Genomic DNA, 17,713 nt, shown 5'->3' on the forward strand with positions numbered 1-17,713 from the left:
GTATTTGGTTTTATCATTTACACTATATTACACTAGTCTACTCTATAGCTTCAAAAAGAATGAATTTATTAAGAGAATTGTTGAAAACTCAGTGTACATAACCTCAATAAAATAGTTAGGGGATTAGCGGGGAAAACTGATCAACGCCTCAATAATTTCACTAAACAGTTTCTGGTCAACCTGAGCATTACAAACCCGACAATGCCCTGGCTAGTTTTCCTTATCAGCGCCCCCCCCCCCCCCATAAATCTAAGGTGAACTGGTCAGGATCTGTTCAGGGCCATGTTTTATTTTCTACCAGGATAATTTCATATTTATAAATCATTCGACATTGAAAAAATAACTCGAATAAATGACGATTTCAGTCATGTATTGAATTTTAGTATTTACACGATAGTTAATGAGCAACTCAAAGTTAAGGAGCAAGTGAAATAATCACAAAAGAGTGCAAAAAACTGATTTCCTCATTTCTAAAAACAGTGACTTAGCATTGGCGATCCTAAACTATTGCAACTATAGCGTCTTATAGTATTCAAGAAAGGAACTAAACGATATTAAATTTCATTAACGGACGGAGCCACAAATTTGAATGTTACAATTGTCCCTGGTCATGCACCTCCACCCAAGTTCTGTCAATTATTAAATTATACAGGATGATAAAGCATAAACTAGTGAATGTACAAATTTATAAGAATAATAATAACTTCCTTTATTGAGGTAATAGGCATAAATTGGACAAAAAAATATATCTATAAATAGAACAAATATTTAAAATTGCACTCGCATTTGACTGAATGCATTTTTCCAAGATTAATAATGATATAGTCGCGCACTCTCCCAATCGAAGTAAATATATTATTCCAAGTTGCTCGTTAAAGGCTGGCTCTCTATCGATCGTGTCTATATATAGACGGGCGATAGTTTTCGCTCTAAAATGAACTAAACGAAAAAATTGATTGGCTTGAAAAAGCGCGCGGTAAAGCGAACACAATATCAACCGTCGTAGAGTGTTTCTGTCTTTGGCAGCTACCTCTCTATACGTACGTACGTCAGCTATATAATCGCACCTTCACTTTCACGAGTGACGGTCGTCCCACCAAGATAATTCTCGCTCCAACACCATGCAATCGGACCAAAAAGTCGATTCTACTGAAAAAGCAGTAATATGCCAGCAATACCAACCGTGTAATCATTTCTGTCTTTAGCAATAACTTGACGACTGCAGTCATAAATGTTCAACCTTCGCTTTCGCCAATCATAACGTACAAGTTCGTCCGTCCGGCTAACAATGAAAAGTGATTAAAACAATTGCCAAGCCACCAATCGTTAGGAGTTTGATAAAATTTGGAAATTGAAATGGCCAGCATATAAAAAGGAAGCCCGGAAATCTCTACTAACTATATAAAGGCAACTTTTCCCATGCATTGCAGCCTCTAAGAATGAATAATCTTCATTATATTCTTATCTACGAGAGATCAAAATGATGATGAGCTGATAATTATTGAAGGGCAAAGTGTTAATAGAAAGAAAAGTTTGGAGGCCAATAGATGTACTGATTCGATTAGCGCGCACAGGGATTGTAAAGATAAATAGGCGTGATAAACGTGTAAGAATTAATTTCTTAATTCCCTTTATTATTATTAATCGGAGGCGATTAAATGTATGAAAATAAATGTAGTTTTATCAAGTTGGACAATCTTCGATAGATAAAATCATGTTACTAGGAATGATATGGCAGATTAGAATATATGATGATGAGTTTGTATAAGGAGAGAGATGGAGAAATGGGTGCTAGAGAGCGAACGAGCGAAGAGGGATTGGAGGTAATGTATCGAGGCCCTCTGTCCCTATATATATATATATATATATATATATATATATACACACTTGTGGCCTGGCCCGAGAGCCGAGAAACGTGAAAGAACAAACGACAATAATGCTCCTTCATCCAATCGCTCATTCTCTCTAGTTCCCTCTCCTTATTCCTTCGACTCGAAACTTGATTCATCAATGGATCCTTGTCTCTCTCCCAACTTCCTCCAAACTGTTCCAACTAATCGCTCGACCGACTTCAAGGTTTACGCTGCTCTGCTATACCTTTCATTTCGATCCCTATACCGAAAAAACGCGAGATGTTGGCGCGTCATACGATGGGAGATACGATGAAAAATTCCATCTGGATCATCGACGATATCGTTACCCCTATACAGCCCTAAAGTCCTTAATCATAGATCCAAGTGGATCGATAAAAAAACAATCGTTAAAATCCGAAAAAAAAAAGCTCCCTCGATAAGCGTTAATCTCGAGTTGAAATATTCTTATCAGATGGTTGCTTATATGTTAAATAAGAGTGATAATCGACCTGCAGTGGTCGATGTCAGGGGACGCGATACATAAGCTCATCGTTATGATAAGTTTTTTCCAGCAACAGCCCGCAGGCCCCAAGGATGCTTAAAATTTCAACGCGAGCAAGGACTCCAGTATCTCTCCAGAGGATCCATTTTGGACCTCGACTTGCAGCGGGACCAAACTCCCTTAACCCTCGGAGCCATTCAATTTATGACTCTTTCCCGTCGAAGCGGTTAGAAGACGTACGATATGTATACGATAAGGTGCGTAATAAGCTCTCTCTCTCTCTCTCTCTCTCTCTCTCTCTCTCTCTCTCTCTCTCTCTCTCTCTCTCTCTCCTCCTCTCTGAGCGGATAACGAGTGATCGGTGCGCGATGACGTTATACGTAACGAGTCGCGATGCCCCGATAAATAGGAAAATAGCCGATTGAATTTTCGAGACGTCCTCGTCCGAGTCAAAAAATTTGTCCTGCTTAGAGTCTAATTCCTTTGATAATTCGCAATGCCGGCAAAGCGAATATCTTATTTTTACCTAACTAGACCTGATATTGACCTATTTGAAATATTTTGTAGATCAAAAAGAGGTCACGACAAATTTCATTTACTACAAATTTGGTCTACTTTTGAACTACATTAGATCAAAAGAAGGTTATGCCAAATTTGTCTGATTTTAAACTACGTTAGATCACAAGAAAAGGTTATGCTATAAATTTAGTTTGATTTTAAACTAAATTTTCCCAACTTCCACTCACCGCCGCCAGGTGGCCACCGCGCGGAGCGTTCTCGCTCCTAACTTGTTGTCCGCAGGTATATTTAAGTGCCCAGCGGCACCAGATCAGCATTCGTCTTCACAAAATTGGTAACTCGAGGGAGAACCCTAGTCCTCCACCATGCTTACCAGACTCTCGATACACAGGGTAGGCATGGTGGAGGTTTAAGGTTTTCCCTCGAGTTACCATATCTGCGTGTATTAAACCTGGGCACATACCGGATAAATTCTCTCACAAGTGTCAAACTTATCATTTATATCAGGATCAGGTTAGGTTTACCGTAACCGAACTCGATGTAATGCGTTACATGACTTATCAACACTTTCAATAATCGTTTTATAATTTAATTTTTATTCTCAATTGGGAACTGACAGATTGGAACATGACATCTGGTGATAGAAATCCGAACTATTTTAAGCATGCTATGCTATTAATGATATAATTGATATTTATTACTGATTTATTACATTTTATTAATATTATAAAAAATAAGAAAATATGGAAGTAGGAATTTTAACAGCACGTGAAAAATCAAAAAATAGACTGTATTGTGCAGTAAACGGTTGCCAAAGTAAATCCACGAAGGATTTAACACTTACATTCCATTCGTTTCCTAAAGCTGGCGATCATTTAGTTACTATTACTAATTTTTTTGGCAATAAAGAAAAAATTGATAAATTTAAAGCATGGAAACATTTGCTAAAATTAAAAAATATTAAACGAAATATGAAAGTATGCTCTTTACATTTCAAGAAATGTGATTATATATTACCAGGTAAACTTATAACTTTTGACCTGAAACAATTTATAATGAGAATATACTATGTATTTATATAAAATAATTTCTAACAATTGTATTTATGTATGTAGATATACCCTCAAAAAAAAGAATTTTAAAAAAGACTGCAGTTCCATCCTGCAACTTACCAAAAGGTTTTGGAGTAATAGATGCTGCAAAAAATGAGGCACGACTTGTAAGAAGATTGAGGAGGGATCGACTTAACACCGTAATAAAAAAAAATGATACTCCAGAGGAAATCGAAGAAAGTTTTATGGAATTTATTGAGAATAGTACTGAAACAAGTACAGTGGTTAAGAATGTAAAAGTTTCACTAGACAAAGTATACAGTGACGTTAGTATACAAGTTAATACCATCTTTCATAAACCACATTTAATCAATTTCATAGTTACTGAAGCTGACTTATCAACAGCAACTGGAATTCCATCTTTTAAAGTTCTTGATACAATTGTTAAAATAATGGAATTAGTTTATGGAAAGCATTTACCAAAATCCCAAATGACTTTAAAGGAACAAATTATCATGACTTATGTAAAATTAAAACAAGATGTTTCATATACATTTTTAGCACTGCTTATTAATAATTGTTCTGCTGTACAGTGTCGTCGAATATTTTACTCAACATTAAAAATGTTAAGCAAGTGCTTGAAAATTGTCGTACCTTGGCCATCAAGAGAAGAAATATCAAAAAATTTACCTGAATGTTTTAAGAATTTTGAAGATACTAGGGTAGTCTTAGACTGTACAGAAATTTTTATTCAGTCTCCAAAAAACCTTTGCTGCCAAGAATTGACATACTCAAATTATAAAAGTTCGACTACTTGTAAAATAATGACTGGTGTCACACCAGGAGGTTTAATTTCTTTTATTAGTAAACCATATGGTGGCAGAAGTAGTGATACGGCAATATTTCAGCAAAGTGATCTATTAAGTTTATTAGAACCTGGTGATGCAGTAATGACTGACAGAGGATTTTTAATAGATGAATTATGTGCTAGAAATAATTGGAAACTTATAAGACCACCGTTTTTAAGAAATAAAAAGCAATTCAGCAAAAGCGAATCAATATTAACTTCAAAAATAGCGAAAGCAAGAGTTCACGTTGAAAGGACAAATCAACGAATTAAGACCTTTTCAATTTTAGGTAAAACAATGTCTGTACAACTTGTTCCTATTTTGGAAGAAATTTTCACAGTAGTTTGTGCAACAGTGAATTTGAGCTCGTCAATTTTTAAAGACGATAAGTTTATGAAAAATTAAAGTTCAAAGAAGATATGGATAATAAAATAAATTATTTTGAAAAAATTATATTCTAATTCATAAATGCATGTTTATTAAACAATTATTAAAATTAGTTTAACATCAGAATATTTGAGATAAAATAAGAACATATGTAACATTAATAATATATTATTTTCAATATCACTAATATTGAATGTTTTTCTATATTTTTCTTTGTTTTTAAAATGCTTGTCTTAATTAAACACTTTAATGCGAAATTAACTAGTAGATACACATCTTTTATCACAGTCATTCAACTTTCGCAGAACTATTAAACATTAAATACTTTTAACTTTTCTCATTACTATTAATTTTTTCTTTTTGTCAAACATACGTCATGTAGTATCTCCTGAAAATAAACTTTCTTCAACGCTGTCAACATTTTCTTTGCATATTCTTCATTAAAATTAACGCTAATCATAAATAACTTTTTATCAAAAGATGAATAATAAACAAAGAATGTTTTTTTAACATTAACAACAGCCATTCCCAATTGGATTTGTCCATAAAATTTGTGCCTTTCTCTCAAAACAATATTCTCTCCTTCTATTTTCAAGCTTTTTTTTAATTCCGATTGCACAGTTTCATCAATACCTTTGGATTTACCTTTAAAAGGACACTTAATTTCTAATAACTCTGATGGAATGCCATTTGTTATAATTATGCCATCAGGGGAGTAACCTAACCATTGATTTTGTTTCGAAATTATTAGTCCAGTTTCTACAATATTCTTTTTCGTTAAATCTTTAAATAACTCTCGAGCTTCTTTTTCAGTTTCCTTACCATACTCAGTATACTCGTTTGAAAAACTAACTGGTTCAAATAATGCTTTGGTTTGTTTCCTCCAATCAGGATTTTTATTTTTAGTATAAGTATAAAGTTTATAGCAAACAGAACCAGTAATGCGAAATTGTCTAGCCTTATGCCAATCAGCATAATTTAGTTTTGTTTTCTCACATATTGCTTCGAAATCTTCACTAAAATCTTTTAATGTTTCATGACAGCAGTCTCTTGATAACTGTACATTTATATTTTCAATTTCTTCCATAAATTCGCTTCTTTGGTACCTAAATATTGTACTAATAGCTTCTTTCTCTTCTCTGCTAATTATTAAATAATTATTATTATTTAAAGCTATTGACTTATGACGACCCAATCTGTAATAGCAGCAAAAAATACATTCTACGTTACAGTAAATAATAACTTTATTCTCTAGATTATTAGATATATTAAAATATTTATTTCAACATTTACTTGTGCTTTGCAAAAGCTGAATATACCAGTTCGTCACTTATTATGGCTATTATTTTACTATTATCATCACTAGTTGGATTTATCATTAAGTACTTAGGGCTATCATATTTTAGTAAAGGTTTGGAAGAATTTAAATCTTTCGTGAATACTGTTTCATCATCACTATTACAATTAAATATGTGATCATTACTATAGTCTTCAGTTGCTTCTCCAATAAATCTTTTATCCATGGATCTTGAAAAACAAACATGATTTTCAATTGGAGCTGCATCATATTGTTTTAAAGCTTTTACGTATGAATCCTTCCATTTACACTTCTTATCAGTAGATGAAAGAATTTCTAAGTTATCATCTTTTCTGCAAAAGAAAAATTATTTTTTAATAGTTTATTTAGATTTCATTGTATATGTTTCAATAATTTATAATTAAGTAGAAATGAACTAACCGATAACAAAATAATAATGTTGCTACTGCGTGCTTGCACCTTTCTCCTAAACCAGCTTTACATGTACAACTTACTGTAATTATTTTTCCACTTTTAGATATTTTGGCCTTTATTTCATGTGGTTTCTCTTTTAAATGTGATGTTTGCATGCAGAAAGCGGTGATAGCTATTACATTATAATCACTTTCTTCCATATTTAGACCACATTTTATTAGATGCCCTGCACATAAAATTCTCTCGGCATCATTTATATTTTTTTGTCTTGGATTATCACCTACCCATGATATTATTTCTATTAAATTTAAATACATTCTTCAACATACATGTATATGTATAGCTTTGTGAAGCATGCTTCTTTCCGCCATATTTTCCCCCACTCTTCTCCCATGTCAGTTCCCAATAGCCAAAACAATTTTAGTAACTATGTCATTATTTAAACGTACCCAGATAATTCCAAGCCAAGCTATAAGACTCTAGTTTTGGTCTTTTCCAAGACCTGCCTTTGATCTGTTTTGACCCTAAGTAGACCAAAATCAGGCCACCATTATAGTATCAATTAAAAGACCTGTTTTCAACTAAATTTATAGGTTAAAGTCAGACCAAATTTTGCGACTCGGGTCCGTTGCCAGTCGTCACTTCTTACTGACGCCGAGCGAGCCAGGGGAATCCCTTTATGCACATTGCACACTCATGTTTATATTCATTGTTTTCACTATATATATATATATATATATATATATATATCACCATATCAACAGACTCTTAATTCTTAGCAACAGATCCTGCTTTTCCCCTAGCGCTTGTACGGTAAAAAAGTCAAATCGTCATTTGTACAGACGCGGAACGGAACGGAACGGAATGGAACAATTCACAATCTAATCATATCAAATTGAAAGCCGAATCGATTTATATGTATATCGAGATTCAAGCTGCAGAGCTGATCCCTCAGCCATGTCACTTTGCCTGCCGAGTGTCGATCGACCTTTCGCTCCCGTCGCGACAGCTCGGCATTCTCAAACATTCTTCTTTCTTTTACATATCTTATCTTCCTTCGAATCAACTATATATATATATATATATATATGTATATAGATATCTGTGAACGATCCGAAAGAGCAGAGAAACATGGATATACATATATATGTAATTCCAATGTCGAACGGAGTCAGCTTCCCGCAGCTAAGCTGCGGCTTGGCTGCGGCCCTCCACAGTGCTCCGCGCCGTAGTAAAATTCATTTCTCGCATTTTTCCGAACAATCCATTTCTCATGCAAATCATTCCTCCCACTGTTCTTGCGGACCAGAAAATCCTTCAACGGCATCCTGACGAGTAACTATATGTATATGTGCTATATATACGAAGGATCGAGCTGCTTATTCGATTTAAAATTAAACATTTCTAAACTCCCGAACAATAAATTCCTAACTGGCCCATGGATACGAGCAACTTTTAATTTTCATTCGACTGTTTTTTTTTTTTTTCGTGCAACCGAGAGAAATATTGGCAAGGATATGCGATATTATAGATCGATCGAGTAAAGTAATTGAGGGTAACAGTACCGCGAGAACTTTAGTAGAAATTCATTCAGTTTTTTCGATGGCCTATCTAGTATCTAGTCAGATAAGCTGAGTAAAGGAAAACTGATCAAGCACTGATTTGGGCTGACCACTTTAGTAGAAATTCATAGTTTTTTCGGTAATCTATCTAGTATAAGGTTCCCATTTATAACCCCGGACACATTAGACATATTGAAATAAAGACTGTTATTATTGAAAATAGTTTTATAGGAGCAATGATATTATTAATTTATTTATTAAAATTATAAATACCCCTATTGAATTTCTTTAGAATTCGCTTGAAAGAGAATGATGTGCGGGAAAAAGAGGACGGTATGGCAAGCCTAATCTAGTATCTAGTCAGATGAACGGATTAAGAGAAAACTGATCAAGCACTGATTTGGGCTGACCACCTTAGTAGAAATTCATCGTTTTTTCGGTAACCTATCTAGTATGTAATCAGATAAACTAGTTAAAGGAAAACTGACCTGGTACTAATTTGGCGCTGACCAGTTACATGTATATTATTTTAATGGGTAAGTCAAGAGATACATCTAAAGGAAAACTGATTTGGTGCTACTTAGAATTTAATCAATTTCACTTAGTCTTTAATAATTGATGCCATTTCTGTAGTGATCGTCAATGCATATGGTGATGATCGGATGTATTGTAATATTTTTAAAGTTTATTGTATTAGTGCAGTGTGTGTGTGTGTTCAATTAAAATAAATTTTAAATATATTGTAATACATGTTTTTATTTAAAGTCTTTCACTAAAGGGTATTCAAAAATTCTCTTAATAAATTTATTATTTTCTAAGCTGTATAGTAGACTGATGTAAGATAATGCAAAGGATAAGAGCAAGTACTGCACTTAGTAAAAAGTTGTCTTACAATTCACTTAAAACAATTTCATTAAAATTTTAAACTGTTATTAACAGAGTGAGTGTCACAATTTAAAATATTAATGAAATTGTTTTAATTGAATAAGTTTACTTTTTACTAAGTGCACTACTTGCTTTTATCCTTTGCATCATCTTACACCAGTCTACTCTATAGCTTATTTAAAAAGAATGAATTTATTAAAAAAATTGTTGAATACCTACATAACTTCAATAAAATAGTTAGAGGATTAGAGGGAAAACCTGATCAGCACCCAACTCGTTAAACAGCGCATAACCATTATACTAAAATATCATGAGGATTATAAGGGAAAACTTATCAACGCTTCACTAATTCAATTAAACAGTATCCGGTCAACCTGAGCGTTACAAACCCGACAATACTCTGGTTAATTTTCCTCACTAGAGTGCTTCCCACAAATCTAAGGTGAACTAGCCATGATCCATTCAGAGCCATGGTTTATTTCCTACCAGGGTAATTATTTCATTAAAAATACTCCATTTTCTTTCCTATATTAATCATCATATACATATATATATATATATATATGAAGCTTAATTGGGAAATAAATGATGGTTTATTTAAAAGATAAAATTAAGTGACACGTATATTTGAAAGATGGAGTAAATGATTTCTACGCGGTGATTTTGAAAAGAAAAAAATGCTTCTGGTGGGATCCCTCCCTCAAAGATTCTCTGCGGCTTATCTTATCCGAGCTCGAATCGATTAGATGGAGAACGGTCCCAATAACGGCCACAAAAAGGATCGTCGAGAAACGCGACGGAATTAAGGCCAATGTGAATCCAACTTTCCCACGCATACATGCAGCCTTTCGATCGTCACTAAAATTCTATCACCACATTTTTGGCAAAATTCATTTTTCATATGCAAATTTTCTCATTTTCTTCAACTTTATATGGCAGATAATTCTATTATATGTGAGAAACGCGACGGATCGCTGGTTACAAAATTTCATAGAAAAAAGTCTATAGAAGCTTATATATATATATATATATATATATATTATATGTAAATACAGCAAGGGGGTACAAGCACCGTTTAATTTTCACTCACGTCCTTCGATATCTCTTTGGAATAATCTTCAAATCAATGGACGCGACTGCTCCGACATTTTGAAAAGAGCTAGTCGACTCTCTCCTTCCCTTCCTCCCGCTGCCTTTTTCTTCTTCTCCTGTCACTTCTGCAACACACAACAAAAAACCTTATTAGAAAGCTTTCGTATATAAGACAGCTAATAGGCTCAAATAAAACTATATACTACGTCTTCTTTTATTTTTCGACAATGGAAGAAGGAGGAAAGGACAAAAGTGAGATAAACTCGATATACATATATTTATATATATATACATATAAAACTGTGGATATATTACTCGTTCAACCATCGTCTATGACAAAACAGCTTTTCGCATATTTGCAGCCATGCAAAATTTCCTAAATATCAAAACAACAGCTGTTTCCCACATCCATGCACGTATATATATATATATATATATATATATATATGCATAAAAACGCATGCTAATTCGATAAAATCCGAATTAATTCACTTTTATCAGAGGTCCTAGAGCTTCTCTTATACTCCAGTGATTTTAACGAATTCTCGCACGCGACAGTTGCACCTGCACCATTATCCAACTCTTTATTCTTTTTCTACAGCTGATGCAATTTTAATCTGTTATTTATAAGCAGAAATTTCTAGCGAAATCTCCAAAATCTGTAAACGTTAATTCCTTTCGGGATGGATCCATCCTGCAGGACTTTTAATAGAATATCTCCTTGAGTGTTTGGAGCGCAAGATATTGGTGATTCGCGCATCAGCTGCATCCGGATGCAGGCGTAGGTTAGTTGATGTGCGAGCGCCGGCCGAGCGCACCTGCATCTCTCTCTCTCTCTCTCTCTCTCTCTCCTCTCCTCTCTTACCAACGCAGCGCGCGACTCAAGCTGTGCCGGCCTGTCTACTGGGTGCTCCCTATATATATATATATATAAACCAATTTGTGACGCACCGACCGACTCCCAAATGCATTTGCATAGACCGACCATCGCGGAAGCCCCTTTACAAATTTATGCTTCTCCCCCCCCCCCTTCCCCCTCTCCCGCATACCTAACCTTCCCTAATAAAAGAAAAATCGATGGATAACCATCTCTGCAAGCCCAACCTCTATACATATGCACATAATCTTTTCGAGCCACAAGATATTTGAGGAAAAACTGGTGATTCGAATGCTAATCACCCAGGAAATTCTCTAGCATGGCGTATATAATCGATTGGACCGCGTGGAGGTTTTGAAAAATTTCATTAGAGAGTACAAATTGATCGATCATCCAAGAGATTGCTGCAATGATCTTTCGCCAAAAACCGAGATTCGTGCTGGAAGGATCTTCGATGCAGCATCGCTTGCGTTATATGCACGAGGTATATATATATATATATATATATCTCGTGTGGATGGACGAAAAATAATAATTTAGCCCGTAGATACACGAGCTTCTGCGCAATGCGATCGTGCACGAGTGAACACTAACGCGCACCAAGTGTAAAAACATGTTTGCACATAATAAAACGCTTGGCGAAACCGGCAATTCATATTAATTGCGCTCAAGCCGTGGAATGGAAAAAACTCGATGTGCAACATTAGCATGTGCAACGCGCGGGGAGCTTTAGGGGGGGGGGGGTAGAGTGAGAGTGAGAGAAATATAGTTTTCGGGGACGACTTTCAGTCATTTATTACGTAAACCAGAAGAAAATCAATTCGATCTCTTTCCGCCATTAGCCAACAGCTCTCCGTGTCACACGTCATTAGTTACTCGAGAAAATTACTAGTTTTCGGAGATAGCCTTTAAATTACGCAACGTAAGGCATTACAGGGATTCAGCAAAACTTGACACATTGCACAGGTACAGCCACACAACCCTCGATTTATCTCTCACAACCCTATATATATATGTCCATTCTTTCAAACTCCCTAGCTCTGACATCGATCCCCAATCTCATAATGAATTAAAATATTTAACATTGCAAACCAAGGCAAAAATCAATCCTATATATATCTTCCCAGAATGTCACATTCTTGAAAGAAATTTTTCGTCTTAATTACAACTCTCTCATTTTTGTCTTTCCAGATTTCTATATATATATATATGTATGTATGTAAGGACACTGGCCGATTATATTCGAGACGAAGAAGAGAAGGTCGCCCCCAGCGATTCGATATACATTTAACGGCCAATCCAATCATTTGCACGATTATTCGACGAATCGTAAAATTTAGGTTAACGTCGCAGTCGATTTCTTTTATTCATGGAGAACAGCAGCGAGTGACTTTGAGGATTTAACTCTTCAATCGCCCCCCCCTCCTAACTCTCTCTCTCCCCGTCCCAGTCTAAAGATGCACACTCTTCCAAACACACACACACACAACATATATATATATATATATATATATGCTTTTAGAAAGCATTGTTTCCCCTAGCTCCCCTGAACGAAAAGTTGCATAACGCAGCAACAAGTCTCAAGTCAGGTAATTGGTTTTCTGTTTTTTCCCAATCGACGATGAATCTCGTCGAGCAGCCTACGGTGTACCTTATAGCCACGCCCTTACGGGGCTACCGGAAAATCCCGAATGCTCCGTATCGGCTCGCCACGCCATGCTTTTCCACATAGACTATCGCATAATTATCGAAAAAATCCTTTCCCAAAGAGTTTAGAGCAAAGAATAAACCGAGGAGGTTAAATTTATTTTTTCGCTTCTCTTAATTAAACTTTCGATTTCGGTATTACGAGGAGGAAGAGACGCATGGTGGATGCAGACACGGAAGTCTCCCTCTCTCTCTCTCTCTCTCTCTCTCTCTCTCTCTCTCATGCTCCACGAATCGAACGGGCCACTGACTCGGGACTCGGGCTGACTCGAGTCCTGCCAGAGGTTGCATAATCCGATATCGTCTTCTGCCTCTCCGGGGCCGCTCGAGCTCGGGTTGAGAACCACTGGGGACTCGGTGTACCGGTTGTTCCACTCGTGGAATGCGGACCGACTGTGTGCGTGTTCTCTCAGCTTCTCTCGGCTTCTCTTCTCTCACACACACACACACACACACACGTAGACGCTCGCTCGCTCGCTACTTTTTACCATGGAGATCGATTCGAGAGAGTGTGCGTGAGTTCTCCACCCTGTGTTCTCCTCCATAGCTTTGTTTATTCACCTATTGCAATCAAAACCTTTCCTTTATGCAGTTTCGCGCAAGAGTCTGGCTCTTTCTCTCGTTTGCGTCCATTTCCCCCTCCCAGTGACACTCCTGCCGAATCATTACCTATCAATTGCGCGAGATCCCGATCCTTGCTCCCCCCCCCCCCCCCTCCTACAGTATATATATATATATATATATATATATAGAATTTATTATTCAGGATTTCCTAGCGTTCCGTTAAAGCGAGTTTAATCTCGACGGATTTATTTGTGCCCCGAGACTATATATATACATATATATATATATATATATATATATATATATACATATCCTATCAGAGAGACCAAAGTCCTGGCAACGGCAATTTCGTAAAGCAAATAATGAAGAAACGGCTGGTGGTCGGCTAAACTATAAAATACCGCGCAGGAATTTAATATACACTAGACACGTGTACGGCTGAGAAAGTAATATTATCCGGAATATAGTTACGATAACAGAAACGCAAAGTCTCGTAAATATAACATTAGCACAGTGTGTGTGTGTAGGTGCGCGCGCGGGTTGTTAATCCCGAGAAGAGCGTGGGGTCCATAAACAAACGAGAACGCGAAGCAACGAAAACAGGCAAGTCGCGATCTCTTCGATCGATCATTACCAACGCTGGATTAGATTTACCATGCACGGGTTAAAATGTCGATCGCTTCGAGTCTCGCTTTTCATCGCGGATAAATAATATAGAAAAATAGTCATGTATCTCGAGGAATTTCATTCCAACTGGATCGAGATTATTTATATGACAAAAGAGCGTTTGGCCAGGAGATTTTGATTTTTGTTTCTTTTACCGGATTTCTCGTTGTGGAGAATCAAAGTGGTCGGTTCGAGGGTGTTTGCTCGCGGCTGCACGGTTGACACTTGACGGAATAAGTGCGACTCGACTCGTGGAAACGTGGGATATATAGATACGTGTCACGTGAGAATTCGTGGATGGATGGAACGATAGGTACTCGACTCCGGGCTCTAAGCCCCGGGGCCGGAGTTTCTGATTTATGCGGGTCCTATGGGTATGGGGGAGGGAGGGTGGGGGAGGGGGGGGGGGGGGGGGGTAGAGTCCAGTTACCACCGTAGTACGTATACCAGCTCTACGAACGCATCTCGGTCACAACGTACATTTGCGCGCGCGCGCACCTTCGTAGTTATATATATATAGAGCGAAGACTAATGCAGCAGCGGCGGCACGGCGACCCGGCAATGTCCAATGTAAACTCGACTCTCTCCGCGAGCGCGCACGTCGATGATAACGTAGCTCCTGCACGGGAATCCCGTGGGATAATTCCTTCCGCGCGTACATGCGACCCTCGCGCGGACCGCGGCTTTCTCGTGGAATCCGACAACCTGTAATTTTCGTGATTAATTTAGACGTTACTCATCTCGCAATTTACCGATCGACGAAAACCTTGCAAATTCTTCGGGGAAAATCGCTGAAACGAATTTTTTTATCGAATCGTGCGTATATATATATATATATATATGTAGATGGAGGACTGATGGTGAATGGCTGATGTGTTCAAAGGGGATTGAATTGCAATTGCACGGAGGCCCGGGCCGCGATAAATTTCCACGCGTTATTCTTTCTGTATATATATATATATATATATCGCGAGCCGAGAGGTTTTTGGAGAACGAACGCAGCTACGCGTCGCGTTTGACTTTGGCAAGTAGCTATATATCTCGCGTCGCAGGTGAAACTATATAGAGGCACAGTAGATATATATATATGCGCCACGCGGAAGGTGAACACCCTCTCGCGCGAGACGCGAGGCCAGAAGCATCGTGCAACGGTCTCTTAACTCGGTTAAGTCCGTGACTTATAAGAGATTCGAGTCAAAGTTTATAGGGGGGTGCACGAGGATCAACGCGCTTTGCCCTCTCGCCGCGGCACGGCGCGGCGCGTCCTTTTCCACTACTCGATATGACAGGCTTCGATTAATTCCACTAAACTCGACGCAGCGTGCCGTTTCGTGCATTTTGCCTCCTCGATAACCCAGAGCTCCCAGGGAGATGAATATAAGCTCCGTTATATCGCAGCTTACGGTAAATTTTCGAAAATTTACAAAATGGACGTTTCTTTTTTCAAATTATAGATCAATATAGATATACGCTCTATAGATGCATGTAACGAGCTTCTTCTATGTACACACAAAAGTTAAATATTCAAAATATGTCTCTTATCTTCATGAATAAATTTGCGAAAATAAATTAAATAGTCATGAGTCCATTTAATGTTGATCCGAGCATTGAAATTTTCGCCAACGTTTAAAATCCAATTATCACTGGGCCGATGGTTGCACGGATCGCTGCTCGGCCGATATCGATTCGCGATCAGGATGATAAGCAGTGAATCATGATCCGAGTGCTGCAGTGATAAAGGAGGAATTAAAGGAAGCTGTAAGGATTCGACGCGCGAAAAATGACAGCGTATGTACCGTGAGAAAACTGGCAACCTTTGGCGATATAACGCAAACCTATATATATATATATTGAACATAGTTGCAGTAAATTTTAGCCGCCACTATATATATATACATGCATATACCTACCTATCTTCCGATTAAACTTGGCCACTTTGGCCCAAAGTGTATACAGTTATGTCCGTGCTCACCTATACGACAGTAATAAATATATAGGTGTATACCTATACAGAGTTAGCCGCACAACTGGCGCAAATACCGGCAAACTTCAGGACATTTCTTCCATTAACCGACCATCCCTTATATCAATCACACTTTTTATGCTGATCGTGAAATAATAAATTCTTCCGAGTTATCAAACTAATCTTATATATGCTCGAATATTAATTATAAGACCAGACCTCCCAACTCGTTTAACGGGATAAATGCTGGTTAACAAATTTTCATTGAAATTTCAGTCACTTGCGAAGATTTTTTCCTTCGATTCCCTCCATCCAACACTCGTTACATGCACTCGTGCATGAAAGTTCATTCATTTCCTGAATAACTTGTGCGAAACCTTTTAGAAACTCACTTGTTTCTCTATTATAAATGATGCAAGTGATAAAAATTGATCTAATTAATTGCGGAGACAAGTGCATCGTTTTTTTTTAGGATAAATTAAACACTTTGCATATATGATAAACTTCAAGGCGATGAGATATTTTCCAATATGGATAGGAGTAAGTAAAGAAATATATGTATAGGATAATTTTATTGCTGGTTGGTAAGCAACACGGATGTATGCAACTTTTTGCAAGGAAGAAACCGAAACGGTTTCTCTCCTGTCGCTCGCGAAACGACTTTATCCGAATGCATGCATGGAGAACGTAGCCATGCACTAACCACTTAATTCGGCCGGCCGTACGTGTTACAAGTTACAATCTGCAACTGAATCGTTTGGTTTTACTGGCGTCCCGTCGGGACGCGTCGAGACGCCAATTTGATTTATTCGAAACGCGAAAAGCTCTACGCGTGCCGCAGCCTTGACAATAAACACTGCACGCCTGTAAAATTATTGTAAAACAATGTTTCGCTTGGAATGTAACACGCTTCTCCACCAATGGTATATATATATATATATATATATATATATATACGCGTGTAAATAATTCTGAAAACGAGAAATGTTCGCTTTTGCACAAAATCGCAATTATTGCATCCCTCATCGGATCAAAGAACTAATCTTTCAGCCCGGTACATGAATTCATTGCAAAGACACAGCGGACAGATTCTTTTTAGTATAATTGCATCTCCCATAAAGGCCGGTACAGCGTGGGACATTGAATCCTTTCATTGGTGCTACTATATATATATATATACAGTGTCGTATATAAATTTTACTCGTAGAAAGTACAGGGAGAGTAAACAAGTTGATCGCAACGTAGTAAAAGCATCAATTTCTCAAACACTCTATCCCTCTTCTTTTCGTGCTACAGTATATATATATATATATATATATAGTGTATAATTTTTGCTTAGAAAGCAGTAATATACAGAGAGTACGTGCATCAATCGAGTTGATGTTTGAAATACGAACGCAAACACAATGTATATACCGATTATGGGCAAGGCTGATCGTTTTTGGTCTGCGTGCGACTTTTTGCAAATGATCCTCGCTACGTGCATTGTGTGTGTTTATATTAT

General features: G+C 37.1%; 3 protein-coding genes across 4 annotated transcripts in view; 1 reads left to right on the forward strand and 2 right to left on the reverse strand.

Annotated features, from left to right (window-relative positions):
• The window catches only part of Ntan1 (N-terminal amidohydrolase 1), a 39,356-nt gene that overhangs the window by 14,088 nt on the left and 7,555 nt on the right, over positions 1 to 17,713 (reverse strand). The window contains exon 2 of the mRNA XM_066745671.1: positions 10,431 to 10,557. The gene's annotated coding sequence lies outside the window, so the exon portion shown is untranslated. The remainder of the gene's footprint in view (positions 1 to 10,430; positions 10,558 to 17,713) is intronic.
• Positions 3,618 to 5,236, forward strand: LOC136784778 (uncharacterized). Its single transcript, XM_066745670.1, has 2 exons — positions 3,618 to 3,894; positions 3,990 to 5,236. The coding sequence occupies exons 1-2, from the start codon at positions 3,618 to 3,620 to the stop codon at positions 5,177 to 5,179; spliced, it is 1,467 nt and encodes a 488-aa protein (XP_066601767.1). The 3' UTR covers positions 5,180 to 5,236.
• LOC136784777 (uncharacterized) lies at positions 5,257 to 10,404 on the reverse strand. 2 transcript variants are annotated; one of them, XM_066745669.1, is made up of 4 exons: positions 7,223 to 10,404; positions 6,900 to 7,119; positions 6,455 to 6,811; positions 5,257 to 6,357 (listed from the first exon to the last, which is right to left on the reverse strand). In XM_066745669.1, the coding sequence occupies exons 2-4, from the start codon at positions 7,091 to 7,093 to the stop codon at positions 5,508 to 5,510; spliced, it is 1,401 nt and encodes a 466-aa protein (XP_066601766.1). In that variant the 5' UTR covers positions 7,094 to 7,119; positions 7,223 to 10,404; the 3' UTR covers positions 5,257 to 5,507. The 2 variants fall into 2 exon arrangements, with proteins under 2 accessions (XP_066601766.1, XP_066601765.1); XM_066745668.1 differs by having other exon boundaries at positions 5,258 to 6,357; positions 6,900 to 10,404.

The sequence above is a fragment of the Prorops nasuta genome, unplaced genomic scaffold (genome assembly GCF_024137725.1).
Source record: "Prorops nasuta isolate Cenicafe-Biocafe unplaced genomic scaffold, Cenicafe_Pnas_1.2 PNAS00072, whole genome shotgun sequence".
Taxonomy (NCBI): domain Eukaryota; kingdom Metazoa; phylum Arthropoda; class Insecta; order Hymenoptera; family Bethylidae; genus Prorops; species Prorops nasuta.

Coding starts and splice junctions, on each gene's coding strand:
- LOC136784778 (XM_066745670.1), top strand. CDS start 3,618: ATGGAAGTAGGAATTTTAACAGCACGTGAAAAATCAAAAAATAGACTG. Junction 3,895..3,989: donor ATGTGATTATATATTACCAG/GTAAACTTATAA, acceptor TTATGTATGTAG/ATATACCCTCAAAAAAAAGA.
- LOC136784777 (XM_066745668.1), bottom strand. CDS start 7,210: ATGTATTTAAATTTAATAGAAATAATATCATGGGTAGGTGATAATCCA. Junction 6,812..6,899: donor ACATTATTATTTTGTTATCG/GTTAGTTCATTT, acceptor TTTCTTTTGCAG/AAAAGATGATAACTTAGAAA. Junction 6,358..6,454: donor TCAGCTTTTGCAAAGCACAA/GTAAATGTTGAA, acceptor CTGCTATTACAG/ATTGGGTCGTCATAAGTCAA.